At 35.1% G+C, this 21,054-nt stretch overlaps 4 protein-coding genes across 4 annotated transcripts; 2 read left to right on the top strand and 2 right to left on the bottom strand.

The window, feature by feature from the left end:
- Positions 1 to 2,543: 2,543 nt before the first annotated feature.
- On the bottom strand, positions 2,544 to 9,864 carry LOC131649531 (uncharacterized). Its single transcript, XM_058919291.1, has 12 exons — positions 9,401 to 9,864; positions 8,934 to 9,089; positions 8,433 to 8,576; positions 8,198 to 8,355; positions 7,974 to 8,063; positions 7,432 to 7,873; positions 6,365 to 7,332; positions 5,069 to 6,271; positions 4,178 to 4,396; positions 3,533 to 4,088; positions 3,228 to 3,463; positions 2,544 to 3,121 (listed from the first exon to the last, which is right to left on the bottom strand). The coding sequence occupies exons 1-12, from the start codon at positions 9,862 to 9,864 to the stop codon at positions 2,544 to 2,546; spliced, it is 5,214 nt and encodes a 1,737-aa protein (XP_058775274.1).
- Positions 9,865 to 12,357: 2,493 nt separating this feature from the next.
- Positions 12,358 to 14,908, bottom strand: LOC131649530 (uncharacterized). Its single transcript, XM_058919290.1, has 10 exons — positions 14,768 to 14,908; positions 14,397 to 14,664; positions 14,078 to 14,296; positions 13,874 to 13,964; positions 13,680 to 13,788; positions 13,438 to 13,541; positions 13,229 to 13,349; positions 12,976 to 13,146; positions 12,678 to 12,737; positions 12,358 to 12,573 (listed from the first exon to the last, which is right to left on the bottom strand). The coding sequence occupies exons 1-10, from the start codon at positions 14,906 to 14,908 to the stop codon at positions 12,358 to 12,360; spliced, it is 1,500 nt and encodes a 499-aa protein (XP_058775273.1).
- A 2,961-nt stretch (positions 14,909 to 17,869) lies between these two features.
- LOC131649529 (uncharacterized) lies at positions 17,870 to 18,373 on the top strand. The gene has a single exon (XM_058919289.1). The coding sequence runs from the start codon at positions 17,870 to 17,872 to the stop codon at positions 18,371 to 18,373; it is 504 nt and encodes a 167-aa protein (XP_058775272.1).
- A 477-nt stretch (positions 18,374 to 18,850) lies between these two features.
- Positions 18,851 to 19,465, top strand: LOC131649528 (uncharacterized). Its single transcript, XM_058919288.1, has one exon. The coding sequence runs from the start codon at positions 18,851 to 18,853 to the stop codon at positions 19,463 to 19,465; it is 615 nt and encodes a 204-aa protein (XP_058775271.1).
- Positions 19,466 to 21,054: the final 1,589 nt, after the last annotated feature.

Here is a 21,054-nt window from a genome sequence, read left to right as displayed (position 1 = left end):
TTATTTATTATTCAATCGGTTTTATATTATTTGTGGCAATTGAGCTTCTTATACGGATTAAGAAAATATGATAAAAAGAAGAAAGAGAACCTCATTTTTATTATGTTACCCTTATTCTATTTATTATTCTTTTAATTTTTATAACTTATATTAAATAACAATTCATTAATATTTAAACACTTTCATAATTCATAGTATGTCAAAAGATACATTGAAAATGGTTTGTTTGTTTTACGTGATAAAAATCCGAGGAAAATCATTAACAAAATTCACCCTCCAAATAATTAAAATTTCCAATTCAAGTAAACTACCCTCAAACCACAGAAATCCTAACCTCAATCCATTATATAATTTTACTGTTACAATTACATGGCTTGATGCGGATGCAAAAATTAAAATTTGACAACAAAATCGAAGGAATTGTAAAGTAAAAAATTTAGGTACGTCTTCTTATTTTTCCTATTTTCTCCATCATCCGGATCGGAACTCTCCTCCTTGTATCCAATTTCTCTGAATTTGGGTTTTTGTGATTTTACAGTTGTTGTGCGGATGCGTTGACAGTGTTGTGATGAGGTTTCCTTCAACAACAAAAAGAAAAGATTGTTTATGGTGAGCGGATTAGGATTGGTTGAGCGAATTTCATATTTGTACGTGGAGAGGATGATGGAAGATTTTGGCAGCGATTTGTTATAAGAATACTAGATGACTTCAAGGAAGTGAAGGTATGGTTTTATAGCATGAGGAATGAGTGAATTTGGGAGGCTTTGTATTGATTAATTAAATTCCAAACGTCAGAGTCAAAACAAAAACTAAGATAAGATTGGAAAGTTTATTGAATCTTCCCAGTGGTCCAACTACTCCTTATTTCAATCACTCCTTATTTCACGTGAAAAATAAGGATAGTTGAGATTTCCAATAGTAAAACTAATAATAACAACTTCACGTCTTTCAAATAATTTTTGCTATATAAATAATTAAGTAAATATAACCAAATAATTAAATAAATAAAATAAAATAAATAAATAAAGAAGTGATAAAATTTACTATAAATAGAATAGAAAAAAATTTATAGAATGCATAAGGGCACTTGACAAACTTGCCAAAGTACTCCTTTTGCTTTATTATATTAAATGATTTTTAAAATTTATATTATTTAAAATCATTTTTTATTGATAACTAATATAAAAATAAAATTTTAAAATATGAAAAAAAAAATAAGAGGGAAAATTTTTAAAAAAGTAGGAAGAAATTTTAAAATTACTAAAAAGAACGAGTAAAGAATTGGAAGGGAAAGAAAACAGAAAAAAGGGATTGCATCCATCTCCAACTCACCGTAGAACTATAATATGTTATTTGTGTAGTCCTAACAAAAACATTTTGTTCATAAAAGATTGGGGATAGTATTCAAATTGAAAAGTTAGTGAACCTACACAAAATATTGGACTAAAGGGAGTTTGTAATGCAATAATATTATAAAAACATTGGATATATCGAGCAGCCACATACTATTATGCTATGTTTTTGCTATCTTCTCTGTTTTAAGCTTTACTTTAAGCACATATTCAAGTGTTCAATGGAATCTAATACAGTAAAGTCTCTTATACAGCATCACTAACTTTGAGATTACCAACATAGTCTTCTAAACTATATATAGAGCACATACAATTCGTTGTTTAACCAAAACATGAAGCTACTGAAAGACATCTAGCTGAGTAATTATATGTTGATTGTCTCTTGGAGTTCCTCTGAATGCTTCATACAAGAGGCTATGCATTGTGTCTAAAGGATAGTCTTTCTTCAGTGAAGTGTTTGGGGGAACTCCTAGAATTCAACCAACAATGTCCAAGAAAAAACTACATTGAAATATTTTATCAAATAGGTCCTGCTCTTTTTTCTTTCATTCTACAATAGATTATTAGAAAATAATATTGTTTACATATTTATATATATATTTTTATTTTCAATTGCCCTAATTTTAAACTAGTCTCGCCTTTAAATAACTTCGTTAACAAATTATATTTATAAAAATTTCTCTTGGAATGATGTGTTTACTAACCAACTTAAAATGATATGTGACAGTATTTATTTTGTAATTAACAAAAACAGCTGTGTTACATTTCTAGTATATACTAGTAAGACACCCGTGCTCCCGCACGGGTCATATTTCTACCTTTTGTGAAACTCAATAAAATGATCAAATGATTTAAGGCGTACATTAAAACAAATAAGATTTATGAACTAAAGACATTGTTCCAATAAGATAAGTTTTGATAAATTCATAACATATGAATGATTGTTAATGTGACAACAATATTTTGCATGTAATAGTCGGTAGATAGTTACAAAAGGAATCTCCATCTCATGTAGCCACGAATAATAAAAGGGAAAACAAAGCTGCAACATGGGTCACCAAAATGAATATGTGGTTTGGACCTGAAACAGCAAGGAAACAAAAAAATCATATATACTGGTAGTAAAGAACAACAATTTATCCTAAATTCATAAATGGCATGAAAAATTTTGTATTTTCAAAAGCACACCTTTCAAATGTTATGGAACACTTCTTTGAATACCACGTTGGTGGTAGAGAGCATTGGTTTTTTTTCTTTGTCATGAATAAGAATCCTTAATCCCTTTTTGGATTTTACTCTTGACATTGCCACGTATAATTGGCCATGACTAAAAACTTCTTTTGGCAAGTACAAACCAACATTATCAAGTGATTGGCCCTGAGACTTGTTAATAGTCATGGCGAAGGAAACAATAATTGGAAATTGGCGTCTTACCAGTTTAAATGGCCATGGTGATTGTGAAGGGGACAAAGACATTCTAGGAATATAAAATAAGTTACCAACATTTTTTCCAGAAATGATCTTAGCTTCTATGACATGAGCAGCAAGCCTAGTAACAGTTAGCCTTGTACCATTGCACAAACCTTCAGATTGGTCTAGGTTGCGCATTAAGATAATAGTGGCCCCAACTTTTAACTTGATTGAATGGTTAGGCAATCCCGAAGTCTTAAGAGCATTTAGGAACTCTGGTGTAACGTGCTCATATGCATCAAAGCTACTTGCATCAGATTTATCAATAGAATCACTACTAAAGTATTCTTTCTCTTCTCCTACAACAATTGGAAAATTCCTAACTTCAGAAAATATGTATGGGCAACAACCATTTATATATAAATATCAGGAAGTTGTTATTATTAACGGAAAGAAATTGAATACCTGGAAGAAGGTTTGTTATATATTGGTTGATATCATCGACTACTTCGATTGTCGAAGCTAAGATCGCACGACTTTGAAGATAATTGGGATCAAGATAGTTATGAATGAGATCAGGGTATGTATCTTCAACAATTCCCTTAATCGGATCTGAAAAGCTAGAAATTAAGAACTCATCTGGAATACAAATATTAGCATAGCCATCATTTGGCTCACACATCGTGCCATCTCCAATTTTTAAAATCCACTCAGAAAAACTCCTTATGTCATCAGCTGTAGAAGTGGGTTGACCAGTTTGCAAGCGCATGTTTTTTGTAAGCCTCAAGACTCTACAATGATCCCAAATATAAGAAGCATTGATTGTTGCATGGATAATATCAGATCTAGTACCTCTTGGTATAACAGGGAGAATTTGTCTGAAGTCACCTCCAAACCCAACAACCTTACCTCCAAAAACTCTTTTAGAAGCATGTGTGGTTTCACTCATAATATCTCTCAAGGATTTGTCGAGTGATTCAAAGCAAAACTTGTTAGCCATAGGAGCCTCATCCCATATGATTAGATCTGTCATCTTTAGAAGCTCGGCAAGATCATCTTGTTTTTCAATGTTGCATATAGAAGTTTCTAAAGTAGGGACAGGGATCTTAAATCTAGAATGAGCTGTTCTTCCACCTGGTAACAACAAACTTGCAATCCCACTCGAAGCAACTGGCAACACAATTTTTTTCTTAGACCTAAGGGCTGCTGATAGAGTGTTCCACATGAAGGTCTTACCAGTGCCACCGTAGCCATATAAAAAAAAAACTCCGCCTTCTTGCTTTTCTACAGCATCTATGATCTCCTCAAAGATGCATCTTTGTTCATCTATATCAGAAGATTATACCAATCGGAGTTGTTAATAAAAATAGAAAGTTGAAGTATTTTAAATTATTGTAACTAAGTGTTATTATTACCTGTAAGAGAAGCGTACAGGCTTTCAAAAATTTGTTGTTGAGCAACAACATCATATTGACGTTCATCATAAAGGAGTCGATTTCCTGTAAAGGATTCAACATAATCTTTTGGATATGGCATTGTCTTGAAGTCCTTCAAACTTCGATTATTATTTTGTAATAGAGTTTCAATAGCCATGAGTGTCCGTTCTTTTAACTCGGCATCACTCATTGTCAGACCTATGAAAAAAAACAAACAAAAACAATTCTTAATTACAGCACGGGTCTCCAACACACATTATCAACATCATTTTAATGATTAATGTTTAATAGTTTAACACAAATTGCAAATCATTTGTATGATTTAGAAAGCATTGTTTAATAGTTTAACATATATTATCTTTCATTTGGCTCATTTATAAAGCAACTTAATAAAAAATAAAGTTGCAGCATCATTTATAAACTGTGTCATTACGCAAGATTTAACAGAAACAGCGACCATTGCTGCCACTTTTTGTAAAATAAAACTGGCTTAATTATTAAAAAGACCTGTTAAAAACCAGTTTGAAGGCACGGTACCAAACATTTGCTGCACGATACAAACAGTATAATGGTTCAACATTTAATTTTCAGCTTTGAGAACTGTTTGAACATAACAAATAAAGCAGATGACAATTCCCAAATTGAATTACCAGATGCGTGATATCTATTAGTCCTTATTGAAACAGTATGTAACACATATTGAGTTGGTTTAGTAAAGACATGCTTTGATTCAATAGTTAGGTAATTAGTATAAAACAATATGTAATTAGTATAAAAGAGTAGCCCAAATGCATATGCACATACGGCTTAACATAAAAGTTGAGATCAAAAATTGAAACAACGAATAAAAAAACCGTAAAGATTAAATACCTTGATCTCTTGCGAAGACTCGTTGATCATAAAGAATGCCATCCGATAAATACATCCAAGTCTTTCTCCAAACATGTTCGGGTCTATTCATCGAAGAAGAGAGTAACATGGTGACATACAACTTGCGTAAAAAATGTCCTGAACCCCACTGATGCGCCTCTTTGATGGCCTCGACAAATTCGCGATCATCTTGTAAAAATCCCATTGCAAAGCATGCATCTCTAAATGTTTTTAGCTTTTTACCGTCAACCGTCTTGATGTCCTGATAGCATAAAGGACCCTTTTTGACAGTGAGCATCATCCTTAAATAAAACAACTCGCCAGTGCTCTGAGGAACCCAAATGAGTCGACCGATGGTATACCCTCGTTTCCTTGGTTTCCAACTTCGACTTCGTTTATGATAGACAAATTTAGAAACAAAGTCTCCATAAGTTAGTAATCTCGCTTCTTCATAAGTTTTGTTTGCTTCGAACCATGCCGTAAACATCGACTCTGTTACACTTGGTTTGAGCAACACATCACCAACCTGCTCGTAGTCTTTGTAGTACACAGAGTTTTCACCTTCCATGTGAAAATACAATCTTTCTACGGCTGGCTTTCTGCCATGTATAGAATAGGAAAATATCCTCCAACATGCTTCACTTGGGGAGATGTATCGACAATCCAAATATTGCTTGATCTCATCGACGTTGTTTCTATCCAGGCCTTGTATGATTGCAGAAATTCTATCGGAACCTTTGTTTATATATTTGAAAAGGTATTTGATAGAAGTACTTTGGTTGCACCATTCCATGTTAATGTGGGCTTCGTACTTCAACAACAAACTTGGATTGTGAGGAACAACATGACCACTGTGAAAGATGAGTCCATTTTTTTCAATAGTGTGTTTGTTGTCTCTTCTCCTATAAACAGGATACCCTTCTTGGTCCACGATAGTCGTAGGTTGAAATTTCTTAGGGTAAAACTTGGTGCACCTCCCATCTTTCGTGCAAGGTGATAATGGATTTGCCAAACCACAAGGACCGTGAACCATGTGAGCTTTGACCAAACTGTACAACCGAGGGTGTGTTTCGGGATCGGGCACTTCAGCATTGATGATTTTGTCAATGTCTTCTGGACCTGGATATTTGTTTGAAGGATGCAAGAAGATCAATATATGGGCATGAGGCAATCCTCTCTTTTGAAACTCAATGGTGTACATATCTACAATTGGAAAAGCATAAACAATTCAGATATATTGTTATATATTATAAACAATTGTAGTGACATCAAAGTTAAGGGTGATAATGAACTCACAGGCAAGTACTTTGCCAAGAACACCTTTTTTGGTTAAATCTGTAAGCAACTGATCAAACTTGATTTTGAATACTCTCGATATGATATCCGGTCGATCTTGAAGCTTCAAATGAAGAGGTCTAAGCACTCTCTGAATCTCAGGCCAATTTGGGTTACAAGTAAAGGTAATAAACAAATCAGAAAATCCAACTTTACTGCATATAGCCATTCCATCATAGTATAATTGATCCATAAACCTACGACCTCCGACAAAGGAAGAAGGCAAAACAACTCGTTTACCTATGCTGTTCCCTTGCGCTTGATTCTGGTCTCCCTCTTCATTTAAAGAGTTGTACTTGGAAACGCGAAGTTTTGGTTGATTTTTACGTAACCATTCAAGTTTCTCAGACTCTAACATTGTGTAACCATCGACCGGAAATTGCTGGAACAACCATCTAGAAGATAATAGAGTCTTAGCTTCATTTAACCTGGTTTGAATGCGGTATGCCAAAAACTCCCGAATTGTGAGCCTATTTCTTACGCTGTTACTGTTGGAAGGCAAGTCCCTATGAGCTACATCAGGTCTATAACCGTCCTCACCATAAGGAAAAATCAAAGGATATTGGTAAGCCATGTAAGCAGCATGCAGTTCGTTGATTCTCTGAAGTCCTCCTCCTCTTGTTTGCATAATGATATCACGCATTTCTGCCGTGTCTATATCACCAACAACCAAGGCTGCAACTTCAGACACAGTAGGTTGGTTATACACCCTTCCATCGGTGGATCGGCTAGAAATGAGTCGTAGCTTGAGGTTTTGAGTTTCCCCATTGTTTAACCATTGTTTAGCCATTTGGAAGCTCTTTGCATGAGGATTGAATTCGTATAGCATATTGGACAATTGGTTTATAACATTTTCATCAATGTTTTCCTTGTTCCTGACATTAGAAAAGAAGTTGTCAAACGTGTGATAGTGAGTATTCATAGGCAAACTAATATAAGTAATGTAAAATCTGTCACAGTGAGTATTCATAGGGCCAATTGTATAAGTTATGTAAAACTTCTGACAGTGAGTAGTCATAGGGAATTACCTCAGTCCATGCATCCGGTTTTCGACTTCATTCTCCGTGTCATAAATATATAACTGTGCAAATTTCGGTTTTTGCCCTTGAGGAGGCAGCAAACTTCCAATTCGATGACACGTTTGACCTTGTATCCTCATTGTCGGAGGGCCGCGACCATTGTTAAAACGATTGTCTATCTTTGCTCCCGGTGATGTGAATGCAAACATCATATTGTATAGTCGAATTTGTTGTTGAAACTTCCTGCTAACTATACTTTCGTGATCAAACAAAAGTTTTGCAAGTTGTTCTGGAGGATGTCTTAGCATTGGTAGTTCGACTTTTCCGTTACCACAGCACATCATAAACTTTGGGTTAGCTGAATGTGTACTTTTGTGCATTCGTTCTTGATACCACATCATTGCTTTGCAATAACAACATTCGATAAGAGGGGAACCGATATCATAATATTCTACATAAGCCGAGAATGTAGTTATATTAGAAAAGCATATCATAATTGTTATAGTAATATTGGTAGTAATGCACCCAAATTATGGAGATAAATTAGTTACCTTCAGAAAGTCCGGTTGCATTATTGTTGATTGTAAAAGGTGCTTCAAATTCTTCTGACTCAGAACAGTTTTCCTCGTCGGATAGGTATGCTGTTATAAAGATACACAGTTACTACAGATCCAAAAATTCCGTTTATATTGGCTGATACGTTCTATTCCAAGTTAGAGTAAAAAACGGTTTCTATTCCCCCAAATAATAGTGATATAACTCTTATTAAACATACTTGCAAATGGGTCGTAGTCGCTATCCTCATCGGAGTCACTATTAAAATCCAGATTGATCGTAGGTGTAAAAATAGGACACGTTGGCTCCGTCCTACGATGGTGATTGGCCGTGGACTGTGACATTCGCTGATCAGGTGGCGGTTGGGTAATGACATTACTGTTGAAACAAATAAAGCACCATTTATAAAAATACATTAGTCATTGTATCAATTCAATTAGCATAATGTTTGGTACCTTGGTCCGGGTATATCAAGAGGAATGGGATGAGGCAGAACCCTTGTTTGGCTGGAGAGCTCTGTATCCTGTCTCAAATTCAGATTTGGATGCTGGATTTGTTTTCTCGGTCTTCCTCTAGATCGTTTGGGGACACCAGCAAATCTGTGTTTCAATTTTAGTAAATAAATTGGAATCTATGGAGCTGCACATATTGATGAAAAACCGCTGCTACGGTATAAAATATGTATCCAATTAATAGATTATTTGAGATTAACAATGTATATATAAAGTATGTATACAATTAATAGATTATTTGAGATTAACAATGTATATATGCCCCTTTGAAAGCATTAAGGTCATGTTTTCCAAGTAGAAAAATGGATATCCACAAACAGTGGGCAGCAACCAAAAAGAAAAAAAACTAAGACAAAACTAAGGTTCTAACACACTATCCTTTTAAGATTACTTCAAGCAAAGTGGGCAGCATTGTAAGCTTTTCATGTCGAGGCATTTATGTACCTTGTTTGTGTCGTGGAACCGAGGGTCAAATTTGCCGTGTCATTCCCTTCCAATCTTTCCTGTAGAGGAAACTTTCTGGTCAAGTTCCTAGCCATATTTGGAACTCCGTATTGATTCTTAGGCCTACCCCGCACTGGTATAGGATTTAGTGGTAAGCTGCTAAGAATGAAACCATGGAAACAATTATAAACAGGTATGTAATCAAAATTATACACGTAATGACATCGGTTAAACAATATTAGTTTACAGCTTAGATGAAACTTTATTTGGGGGAATTTGAATTATATGAAACCTAAGTAATTTAAACCAAGCTTAACTTGACATACAAGTTAATGGGACAGCCACACATAGCATAGTTAAAAACCTCATTAAAAGTGAAATCTTGATTTCTAAGACACACATACATAGAGAAATATATAGAGGTGAGTAACTAAGTTAGTGTGAAATAGTAAATGGATTGCACTAACGTATGCATATCAGAAGAACTCCCAGCTTCATTGACGAAGTTTTCATGCTGAGTCCGGTTTTCTTTTGGTATCAATGAGGAAGGAGTAAATCCCTCGTTTTCCCTCACAGTAGAACTGGATGCAAACTTTGAAAAGAGATTTGTTCCCAAAAGATCTATCGGTCGGGACCTTACATTTGTTTTAAAGGCATGTCTTGATATGCTAGGTTCAGAACCTTCAAAACCTAAAGATATACCAACTGACTGGCCATCAAATCTCGGTAGAGCTGTCATGTTTTGAAACGATGGTGTCAACTCGGACAAAGGTTGTCTAGGCGTGGATGACATTGGAGTATTTATCATTGTATCACGCGGGAACTGTTGTTGAACATTGTATTTTTGACGTTTGACACGGGTCTCTTTGAGAATCATTGACCTTCTTGATCTTGCCTTTTTCGCGTTGTGCATTGTGTCAAACGGGTCCATATTTTGCACCTAATAAAGAGCTACAACAACCACCAAATTTACATTTAACCGTGTTAGATGGTGTAATAAAAAACCCCAGGATATATAATCTCTTACTATGCACATACTGTCCTATTGTAATTGAGACCAACCATGCATTTAATGTACCATGGCAGCATATAGAGTATGGCACGTTATATATTAAAACTCAGTACAGAAACAACAATTCACTAAAGAACCACACATATTTTGGTGGTTGGTTTATCATAAAGGAGCTACACCAACCGAATTAATTGTAAGTTTGGTATAATATTTAGAACTATATAAATTGACCAACGTAAGAGGGATGTATACCATGTTTCTGCTATCAAGTTCTCCTGACAAATTATAAGCATCCCTAAACATACCACTCATTGCTAACATTTCAACCTAAGGTGAGTAACTTCACTACTATCAATTGCTTATCAAGGTAAATCATAAAAAACAATCCTAATGTTGGGTAGTACCATGGTTAGATTCATTTGTTTTATATGAAGGGATGCATAGAAACATTTTTTTCAAAGTAATCTTTATATGTGGTGTGTCCTTTAAAGTGTTATAGACTAAAAAACAACATAGTTTCTTATGTTAAATTTACGTGCTTAGCTGCATTCTTTTAATAACAATGGAGTTTTTTACCTGTATATCTGTTATGTTTAGGGACTAACAGCAAGAGAGAAGTGTCCTCATATGGAAGACAAGCATTCCATGAGCTTCATCAATTCAGGAACTTGTTCAAGGTGAGACAGAGTTTTGTCTTATTAATTTTAAGTTTTTAATATTATAACATAATACATATCGTTCTATTGAAGACATTAAACAAAAATATGTTTTATCTTATTTAAGATTCTAATAGTAATTTTTATGTGTTTATTGAAGATCTTTATTAATAATAGTAAATGGTAATCAATTAATAGTAATTAAAAAGTGTATAAAAATCCAAAAAGTTTGTGTAATCACAGGAAATAATAGTAATAGTAACTGCTGCAGAGCTGATATTTTATTTTAAATAAAAGTATCTCTATGAGATATCTTTCTAAAGATATGTCAAATAAAATTGACAATACATTAAATTGGAAATTGAAAAGCAAAAGTAAAAGTCTAAACATTGACTTACCTTGTAATGAAGCACAATGCATTTAAGGTTGAAGTGACAACAATCCCTAAGTTTGCTCAAAATGATGATATATGTACTTTTAGCAGTTTATACCGTAGCAGCATTGTACAAAATGGAGGCTGAAGTCTGGTTCAAATGAAAAAAAGCAGAGTAGTACAGATTTGGACAGCCCCTAAGTATCGTGACAGCCTGTTTTACACAAAAGATAAAGGGAATAACCAATCAGTAGAGTAATAGGTACATTGGAAGTGCAGCAGTCTATAGATTATACTCCAATGCAAGGCACCATGTTTAAAAAAGCAGAGTAGTACAGATTTGGACAATGGTTAAAAAATTAGAATTGATAGCATGGAAAGCAAACTAAGATATTAAGATATTATAATAAGAGTAATGCATTTTTGAACTAAATTGAGTTACTACATGTCTAATGATAAATGTTAACTTAATGGATTTGATAAAAGACAAACTTTAATCATCAAAAATCGGGCTGCAGTGTAGCAAGCTGATTAAACTCTTGTTTATCATAAATGTAATACACACACAAGCCTGGGACTTTTGACTAAATTTTATGCAAGAAGGAAGAAGACTTGATCCTATTGATCTCAAAAAATTGACAAAGAATTATTTGGAATAGAAGTGATGGTAGAATATTTAAATTTGCATATGCATTCAATATATATTGAGACATTACAGGTCTGGTATTGAGATTTCTTAGGTCTGCTATTTACAATTTCATGACTCAGTTTACTAAAGTTTCATATTTATCAGGTTTGAACATTTCAAAACCCTTGTAAATGAAGGTCTGCTCCCCTTCACAGATCACAATGAAGGTATGCAGCGTTCATATTGGAAGGCAGCCACTAATTATTTGTTTGCATATATAGATTTGAATTGGACACAAGCAATTTTTTGGTCTCCTAATAATACTGGTATGCAGTTTTTTTAGTTGTTAGGTAGAATATTTAATAACCTATGCTATGTAGCAAAGATGAATCAAAAGCTCTGTCATATTGCAAGATCATATAAGAGGAGAACACTATGCAGTACTTCCTACATTGCATAGAAACCTCATATTGCTAGATTGGTTAAACATGCATATTTTTTGATTTAGACCAAACGTAAAAATACTATGGATATAATAGCAGTCAACATGCAGCACTAAATAATTAATAACCATTACAAAAGTTTGTTAATGATGAGTTCAGTAGTGAAAGAACCATTAGATATGGCATGTTCAAATTCGAATTGACATATGCCAACAAAATAAGGACTTAATAGTTGGATTGTAACCTTACAAAAGGTGATATGCTAGTTAAGCATCAAAATAAGAGGAAAACATCTGAAATAAACCCACCAAATCAGTCATTTTTTAGTTGCTTTGTCTTTTTTCCATTCTTGGACTTAGTGGCCGATTGCTTAGGAGTGAGCTCTTCAGCCTGGATAAGCTCGTTAATTGAGGTTGACGTAGCGACCCTCTTGGCAGGAGTACTGCTGCAGCTTGCAGAAGGACTGCCCTTATGGTCAGTAGCAGAATCTGTTAGAGCAACGATCGATGGTTCGCAAGTTTGTGTGACCTAAATTATGCGATATAAATTGGAGTTACAAAGGAGTAACCAAGGAGTATCAGATAACATTGTGTTTTGTTTAAATAAAACAAAGTCAAATGGCATAAACCTACTTGGTTTGGAATAAGAGATGGAGAAGTTGTGTCCACTTCCAAATCAGCAGCAGTAGTTACCTAGTATATTTGATCATAGACAATAGTTTGTATGGAATGAATTAAAAGATTAACAACAACTATGATTGAAGGAATTGAAAAAAAAATGACATATAAACAGAAACTGAGTTGGAGAGGGTATGAGTATGCGGGAAGTTAAATTTTATTGAAAAAAGATAGGACATGGGGCTGCAGCAACTCAACAGTGGCATAAATGTAGAGATTAAGATTCTATAAGTGATAAAAAAATGATGATCACCTCATTAGTTTTGAGGTAGGTGTCAAACTTATCGTAAAGGCCCTCTTCGGTAAGTATCTTTACGATAGAGAATCGTCGGAATTGGGCTTGATACTTTATACGAAACACCATTTGTCTATTCAACAACGCATCCAAGTGAGTAGGCCAAATCTTAGGATTGTCCTCTCCGGCCTATAGCAAACAACAAAGGATTACCACACATGTCTAATAATGATATATTGTGATACAATAAATATTCCTTATTCAAACTCACCTTCTTCATGATTTCTCTTAATTCGGTAGCTGTGTGTTTAGTATAAGGAATCACATCCTTATCCCAAAAAACAAAAACCCCGTTATGGTTATCATACTCCACCTCAACTTCAAGTTTGAATCTAAAAGAAAAGGTAAAAGTCAGATTTGATATAAAGCTTCCTCTTGAAAATTTGACAATTTAATGGAAGGGCAAGACACGGTGCTCACTTTGTATTGCGTTCGGCATCCGTATTTCCATTGGATTCAAAATACCATCCAGACCGGGAGGCATTAAAACCAATAGTAGTTCCAATGGTTGTTGCATAACAGTCCTATTGTGGGAAAGAAGTGTAATAGAGATATAAATAATCAAACAAATATAAATCTAGCATTGTGATAGAAGTGTAATAGAAATTGAAATAATTAAACAAACAATGTAATAAAAATCAGACCCTTCCGTGTTTAGATACCGCACGGATACTTTTGACCTCAGACAATTTGGTCCAGAAATTGTTTTTTTCATGAACAGATGAATCGCAAGTCATCGACTGGGAAGCAGCGGGTAAGTTGGATCCAAAACTGGAAAAAAAAATAGAGGAAGGAAAGATTCATGTATGTAACAGATTTTTCAAGTTATTAGAGGAAGTAACAAATAGCATATTACCTAGCTTTGAACTCATGGACTTGTGGATGGTCCAAGTTGATGTAAAGTTTAGAACCGTTCCATGCGTTGGAAAGACACGGTAAACCCGAAACTGAAATGTATAGTGGTGAACATTTTGTTTAAATATGAAACAGCATGCATCAAATTCTTTCTCCAAAAAACATTCACTAAACAGCAAAAGCAGAAAATCCACATTTATAATACCTGTGTTTGGCTTGCACCATGCATGTGTCAAAACAATTATAGTAGGACCGACAAAGTTGTTAGGGGTAGTGTATTTGTTGAACTGTTTGGCGTAATCCTCCCATAAAACCAGCTCAATCACATTGCCTTCTATATCACGCAAAGAGATATTGACACAAGATTTCCTACCGCCACCTCCCACTTGGGTTTTTAAAACATCTTGTAACACACCAATGACATCTGATACGTAAAATATGCAGAGATCTATCAATTAAAAATGATAAATGTATATGGACAGAAGTAAATAACAGAAATTATTTGAGGTGAAGCTTCTTCGTACCATACAACTGGTCATGCTTGAAGTCAGCTTTGAGAAAGCTCTCAATAGGGTGGAAAGTGTAGCTGTGACTTGGTATATCCAGTATCGCAACTTGAGACATGGTAGTACCTCCATTGAATATGAGTTTCAGTGGGTTAGCACACACTTTGAAAGGGCCATCGTTGTCAACTGGCTCTCCATTATAAAGGAAATACGTCTCATGCTCCTTGACTACTTCAATCCAATCTTGGAAGTCTCTCCCCCGAGTGGTTACATGAATCTTGTCACCCTGTTAAATGAAAAGTTCTTTTAGTAAGAAAGTAACATAATGATGAACATGAAAAAAGGCATAAAAGTTCAGCAAAATCATAAAAAGTTGGTAAAAATGCAACCTTTACATCCTGAATGACTGCTTCAAGGTGTTTGTTCCCATTTTTCTCAATAACAACCCACACATCAACAACTCGAATGTGCATTTTCCAGACTTGACTTCCCTTGACCAAATCTTTAATCAAAATGGGAGGTCTTGACATATTTTCTGCTATAGATGGGTAGAACAACATAACAGAGCGAAAAGAAAGATTTTCAAAGCATAGAATGAGAGAAATAATGAACATAAGATATGGAGAAAGAACTCAACAACCATCTTCCAGATCAGATCATCTAATAAATAATGAACATTTCAAAAGAAAAAAACATAAAAATCATTGACCTTCAGAATAAATAAACCAAAAAAGTGATTTGAAGGAAGAAGAAACTGTCTATCTCATATCAATCGCGGACAAAGACGGCAAGCAAAGAACATAAGAATGAGAGGAAGAAGAAATATGAAATCGATTGGGAGTGCTACCGGTTCATACCTGAGGACGGGCTGCTCCTGATTTGTGGAAACGTTCCGCGATTTTTGTTGTTCTTGTTTCTCCAGACGGTAAAGAAAGAGAAGCGGTGTTAGAAATGCAGAAGGCTTTGTCCCTTCTGTGCAAGTTGAAGTTACCTATGCAAAAGGAGTGGGGTCTTCACAGTCTGCGAGGGAAACGACTTTTACAACATAGTCCAAAATTTGGTACATAATTTTTTGAATTGACCAATGAAAGGAATACAATTGGCATAGGTGATTTATTCTTTTGTTAATTACCAGCTTAGCCTTTTTGCAGTGTTAATTTATTTGGATGGAAGGGCAAAATAGGTAGTTTGGGCAACATCCTAGTAATGGGTAGATAGTTGACTGTTACATGTTTAGTGGGCTGAATCTTGGTAAGACGGCAATGGCAAAGGGCGGAGACAGTTATGGTGACCCATCGGTGTATTACGGCAATCATCTGGAGGAGTCGGACATATGTAGGAACAATGGTAGGCAGTGGGATTTTCTTAAAAGGGACGTCGGGGAGAAATTATGGGAGGCTATCGTGGCTTTGGGGGTAGTTGATGAGAAAGGTAGGAACAATCTTGTTAGTAGGATTGAGGAGTTGGAAAAGGGGCGAGAGGGTTTAATGGAAAGAAGGAAGGAGCATATTAAAGTGGGAAAATGATTATTGGTTCTTTGAATATTAGAGGGGGAGCAAATGCGCTCAAAAGAAGGAGAATTAGTGCTTTGATCGAAAAAGGAAATGCGGATATTTTTCTATTGCAAGAAACAAAGATCACCAATATGAATGAGACATTTGCCAAGAATTTTTGGAGACACCCGGAGATTGGTTTCTCTTTTTCTAATTCGGTGGGAAGATCGGGCGGTTTGATTACTTTATGGAAGAAAAGCAACATGGATGTTCTTCTTAGTTTCAAAGGGGAAGGGTTTTGGGAATGAAAGTGTGTTGGAAGGATGACTTTTATTATGTTGTGAACGTTTATTCTTCTTGTGATTTGAGTAAGAAGAATGTTATGTGGGACAAATTACTTGACTTGATGAGTATTTATAGCGACGGGGAATGGATCATAGGAGGAGATTTCAATGCAACCAAGAATGGAAGTGAAAGAAAAGGGAGAGCGGGTGGGAGTTACAAGAAGGAGACGGAGCTTTTTGCGGAGTTCATTCTCAAGAGTTCTTTGGTAGACACCCCGTGTAAAGGGAAGAAATTTTCGTGGTATAGTGGAGATGGTAAGTCAATGAGCAGGATAGATCGTTTCTTATTATCCAACACCGTGGTGAATCGATGGGAGGTTATTGGTCAAATGATTGGGGATAGAGACATTTAGGACCATTGTCCCATTTGGATTATGACAGATAAATATAATTGGGGGCCGAAACCATTCAAGTTCAAAAAAGAATGGTTTTCTTTTGATTCTTTTATTCCTTTCGTAGAAAAGGAGTGGAAGTTATTGAAGGTGGAAGGAAGAGGCGATTTTGTTTTGAAAGAAAAGCTTAGACTCCTAAAAGACAAACTCAAAAAGTGGAATAAGGAAGTTTTCGGTAAGATCGATTTGGAGATAGCGGAAGGAGTTCACGAGATTAATCATGCCGATGAAAGGTTAGCTTCTTTCTCTAATACTAATCCTTTATATCCCTTTGAAGAGAATGTGGAAGCTAGAAAAAAGGCAACAAGTTGTTTTTGGCGGAATTTGAGGATTAAAGAGAACATGCTCCTTCAAAAATCTAGTTTGAAATGGCTTAAAGAGGGAGATTCTAATAGTGGCGTTTTTCATAAAGTGATGAAGAATAGAAGAAGACATAACCATATTGGTCCGATTCGTGCATCGGGAGGTATGGTGGAGTCGGTGGAGGAGGTTAGGAAGGAGGTGTTCAAACACTTTGGGAACAAGTTCATTGAATCGGAGGAGGGTAGACCGGTTTTAGATGGCATTTCTTTCAATACTATTAGTAGGGAGGAGGCGATGGATATTGAGAAACCTTTTATTGAATGCGAGATTAAGGAGGCGGTGTGGGAGTGTGGATATTCAAAGAGTCCAGGGCCGGACGGATATTCTTTTCTTTTCATTAAGAAGTGTTGGAGCTTTATTAAAGAAGATTTCATCAATTTCTTTAATTATTTCTACCTTGGTAGACCCATAGCTAAGGTAATCACTTCGTCTTTTTTAACTTTAATTCCGAAATCTAATAATCCTATTGGATTAGATGATTATAGGCCCATTTGCTTAGTGGGTTGCTTATACAAGGTGGTGGCGAAGTTTTTGGCGGGGAGATTAAAAGGGGTGCTTAATTCTATTATTTCTCCGTGCCAAAGTGCTTTTGTTCCCGGTAGGCACTTGTTGGACGGTGTGGTGGTGGCTAATGAGGTTGTGGATTATGCGAGAAAGGAAGGAAAAGAGTGCATTTTATTTAAAGTGGATTTTGAAAAAGCTTATGACAAGGTGAGTTGGAACTTTTTAAGATACATGTTAACTAAAATGGGTTTTGGTGATAAGTGGCTGAAATGGATGGATTTACTCGGGTTCAACAGTAATATGTCCGTCTTAGTTAATGGTTATCCAACGAAGGAGTTTGAGGTGAATAGGGGTTTAAGACAAGGCGACCCCCTCTCCTTTTTCTCTTTGTTTTAATGGCGGAGGGAGTTTTGGGGCTTGTCAAAAAATCTATCGAGGTGGGGGAACTTCAAAGTTTTAAGATTAATGGTTCTTGTTCGGTAGATATGCTTCAATTTGCGGATGTCACTTTAATTGTTGGTGAGAGCAATTGGAAACATGTGTGGGCTTTGAGAGCGGTGCTTCTGGCTTTTGAGCTTGTGTCGGGTCTTGGAATTAATTACCATAAAAGTAAGTTGATTGGTATTAATTCTAATCATCATTTTTTGGAGGCGGTTTCTCAATTCTTTTCTTGCAAATTGGAAGATAGCAACTTTTATTTTCTTGGAATTCCTATTGGGTACAATCCGAGGAAAAATGCTACTTGGAATCCTCTTTTGTCTAAGTTAAAGAATCGTTTGGATGGGTGGACGAATCGTTTCTTAAACTTGGGTGGTAGGATTACTCTCTTAAAGTCCGTGCTAAGTTCCTTGGCCATTTTCACTTTATCTTTTTACAAAATTCCGAGAATGGTGGCATAGAAGATTACTAGTATTCAAAGTAAATTTTTATGGGGAGGAGTAGAGGAAAGAAGGAGAATTCATTGGGTTAAGTGGGAGGATGTCACGTTACCTTTGCATAAAGGGGGGTTAGGAGTAAAAAACTTATATTTATTCAATTTGTCTCTTCTTAACAAGTGGAGATGGCGGATTATTCAAGGGCAAGATTCTTTGTTGTTTAAAGTCTTGAACACGCGGTATGGAGACGTTTCATCCAAAATGTTCGGGGGAGGAGGAGCTAATAAAGTTCTTTCAAAATGTTCGTATTGGTGGAAGGATGTTTTAAAAATTATTTCTTCTTCTTCTCTTGACCCTATTGTTGATTTGTGTAGGTTTTCCGTTCATAATGGTTATTCTACTCCGTTTTGGGAGGCTAGGTAGTTGAATGATTTTACTTTGAAAGATATGTTCCCGGATTTTTATGATATTTCTCGGTTGAAGTTTGTTTCGGTGGCGGCCATGGGAGGGTGGAATGATGGAGTGTTGATTTGGGGAGATTTCAGTATATCCGAGGTAGAGGTGGAAGAATTTTGTTTGGAGGATGTGTATGCGGACTTTAAAGGGAGGGTGGTGGGGTTTATAGGTTGGTTGGAGGGAAAGGATTCCGTTGTATGGAATTACTCCGAGGATAAGGCTTTTTCGGTAGCATCTTGTTACAATTTATATAACAAACTTCGCATTCATTATGGCCCCCCTAATAGGAATGATGGAGCTTTTGGGTTGTTGTGGAAATTGGAAGTCCCATTCAAAATCAAGGCTTTCGGTTGGAGATTATTTCTTAATAGGCTACCGGTGAAAGATTTGTTGAAGATCCGAGGTATTTCTATCTCTTTGGATGATTCAAAGTGCTTGTTTTGTGGTTATTGTTTGGAAACTAGTAATAATTTATTTTTTAGTTGTTTGGTGGTGAAAAATATTTGGAGTGAGGTAGCTATTTGGGTTGGTAAAGGGGATAGGGTAGATGATGAGTGTTTGTCGAATTTTATGGATTGGCACTTATTTTTTCATAGTAAAAAAGTGAAAGATAGGAAGTTGGGTGTGGTATGGCTAGCTACCACTTATTTGGTCGATTAGGAATGGAAGTTGCTTTCGAAAGGATGTTTGGAATGTGAATAATACTGTTTGGAACATTAAGCACTTGGTGTGGAGGTGGTCTTTTTGCGGGAAAATTACTCACCCCAATTACTCTTTCTACGAGTTTTGCATGGATCCTTTGCACTTTTTGTCGTTGTTGTAATTGATTTGTAATCTTCGCTTTTTGTCGGGTTATCCCGTTTCTCTGTGTTATCAGGTTGGAGAACCCTTAGTTCTCCGTTATAATATATCTTGCTTACACAAAAAAAAACATGTTTAAGGCTGAGTTTGATCTCAAAATATTTCGTTAAGTTGAATGATATTTTTTACTATTTCTCATCCAAGTGCTTTAATTTTATGATATATTTATTTTGGTGGAAATATTATTAGAACAAAATTTTTAATTTACTTAAAAGATTAATGGATTTGGTCTAAGGGAGATATTTCTATGATATAACATTGTAATCTGGACCATTTGGAAGGTGCAGATTTATATAGTGTTTTCTAATTCTTCAGCAAACATGAAAGATTTGGAGGAAATAAGTGTTTTTTTGCTTAGAAAGAGTTTTGGGATAAATCATAAGTGAACTATTGCACCATCAAAGAGTGATTTCTGAACTCTATCCTTTAGATTGATCAAAATCGGACGGAGATTATGGCCCTGTTGAGAGTTTGGGTGTGTCTTCACTTCTTCAATTGATATTCTTTTATCCGACGTAGGTGTTCCACCTGGCTTGGTGATGTCCTTTTTTGCCAAATCTGTCCTAGGGAATCGATTTACCATATGGGGGAATCGATTTCCACAGAAAAATGGTAAAAAACCCTATTTGTTGGATACTTTGACTTGGTACCTACAAAGCACAAATATATAAGATACATTCCGTTTATTTTGACACCGGTGTCAAAGTATTAATTTTGACACTAAATCCAATCCGTTTATTTTTATTAATCTAAAGGTTAAGATACATTCTTTTATAACTAACACATGAGTTTTTTTAAGAAAATATATCATAACATTTGAATTGTTAAGAATAAAAGGGTAGGATTTCGTGTCAAAATTAATACTTTGACACCGGTGTCAAATGATCTCCTCCCATATATATATATATATATATATATATATATATATATATATATATATATATATATATATATATATATATATATATATATATATATATATATATATATATATATATATATGTGTGTGTGCGCGTGTGTGTATATATATATATATATATATATATATATATATATATATATATATATATATATATTTGTGTTTTGGGATTATTAGTATGATTATTATTATTATAATAGTGATAATAATATTTTTAGTAAATAAATTAGATTTAATTAAATAGTTATTTAATTGGAGAAGGGCAAGGTTGGAGTTATGATTTGAGGGTCCTAGGGCCAGTGTTGGAATAAAATAGAATTGAGAAGAGGGAAGATAAGACAGAACGTAGAAACTGAGATTTATCGTAGAAGAGAGAATATGTGAAAAGAGTACGAAGAGGCTAGGGCAAATAAAGTTCATTGTAAGAATCTAGAACCGTCGAATCCAAGGTAAGGGTGGGGTTCCACTC

This window comes from Vicia villosa, linkage group LG2 (assembly GCF_029867415.1).
Source record: "Vicia villosa cultivar HV-30 ecotype Madison, WI linkage group LG2, Vvil1.0, whole genome shotgun sequence".
NCBI lineage: Eukaryota > Viridiplantae > Streptophyta > Magnoliopsida > Fabales > Fabaceae > Vicia > Vicia villosa.
This window is presented reverse-complemented; position numbering and strand designations above follow the sequence as displayed.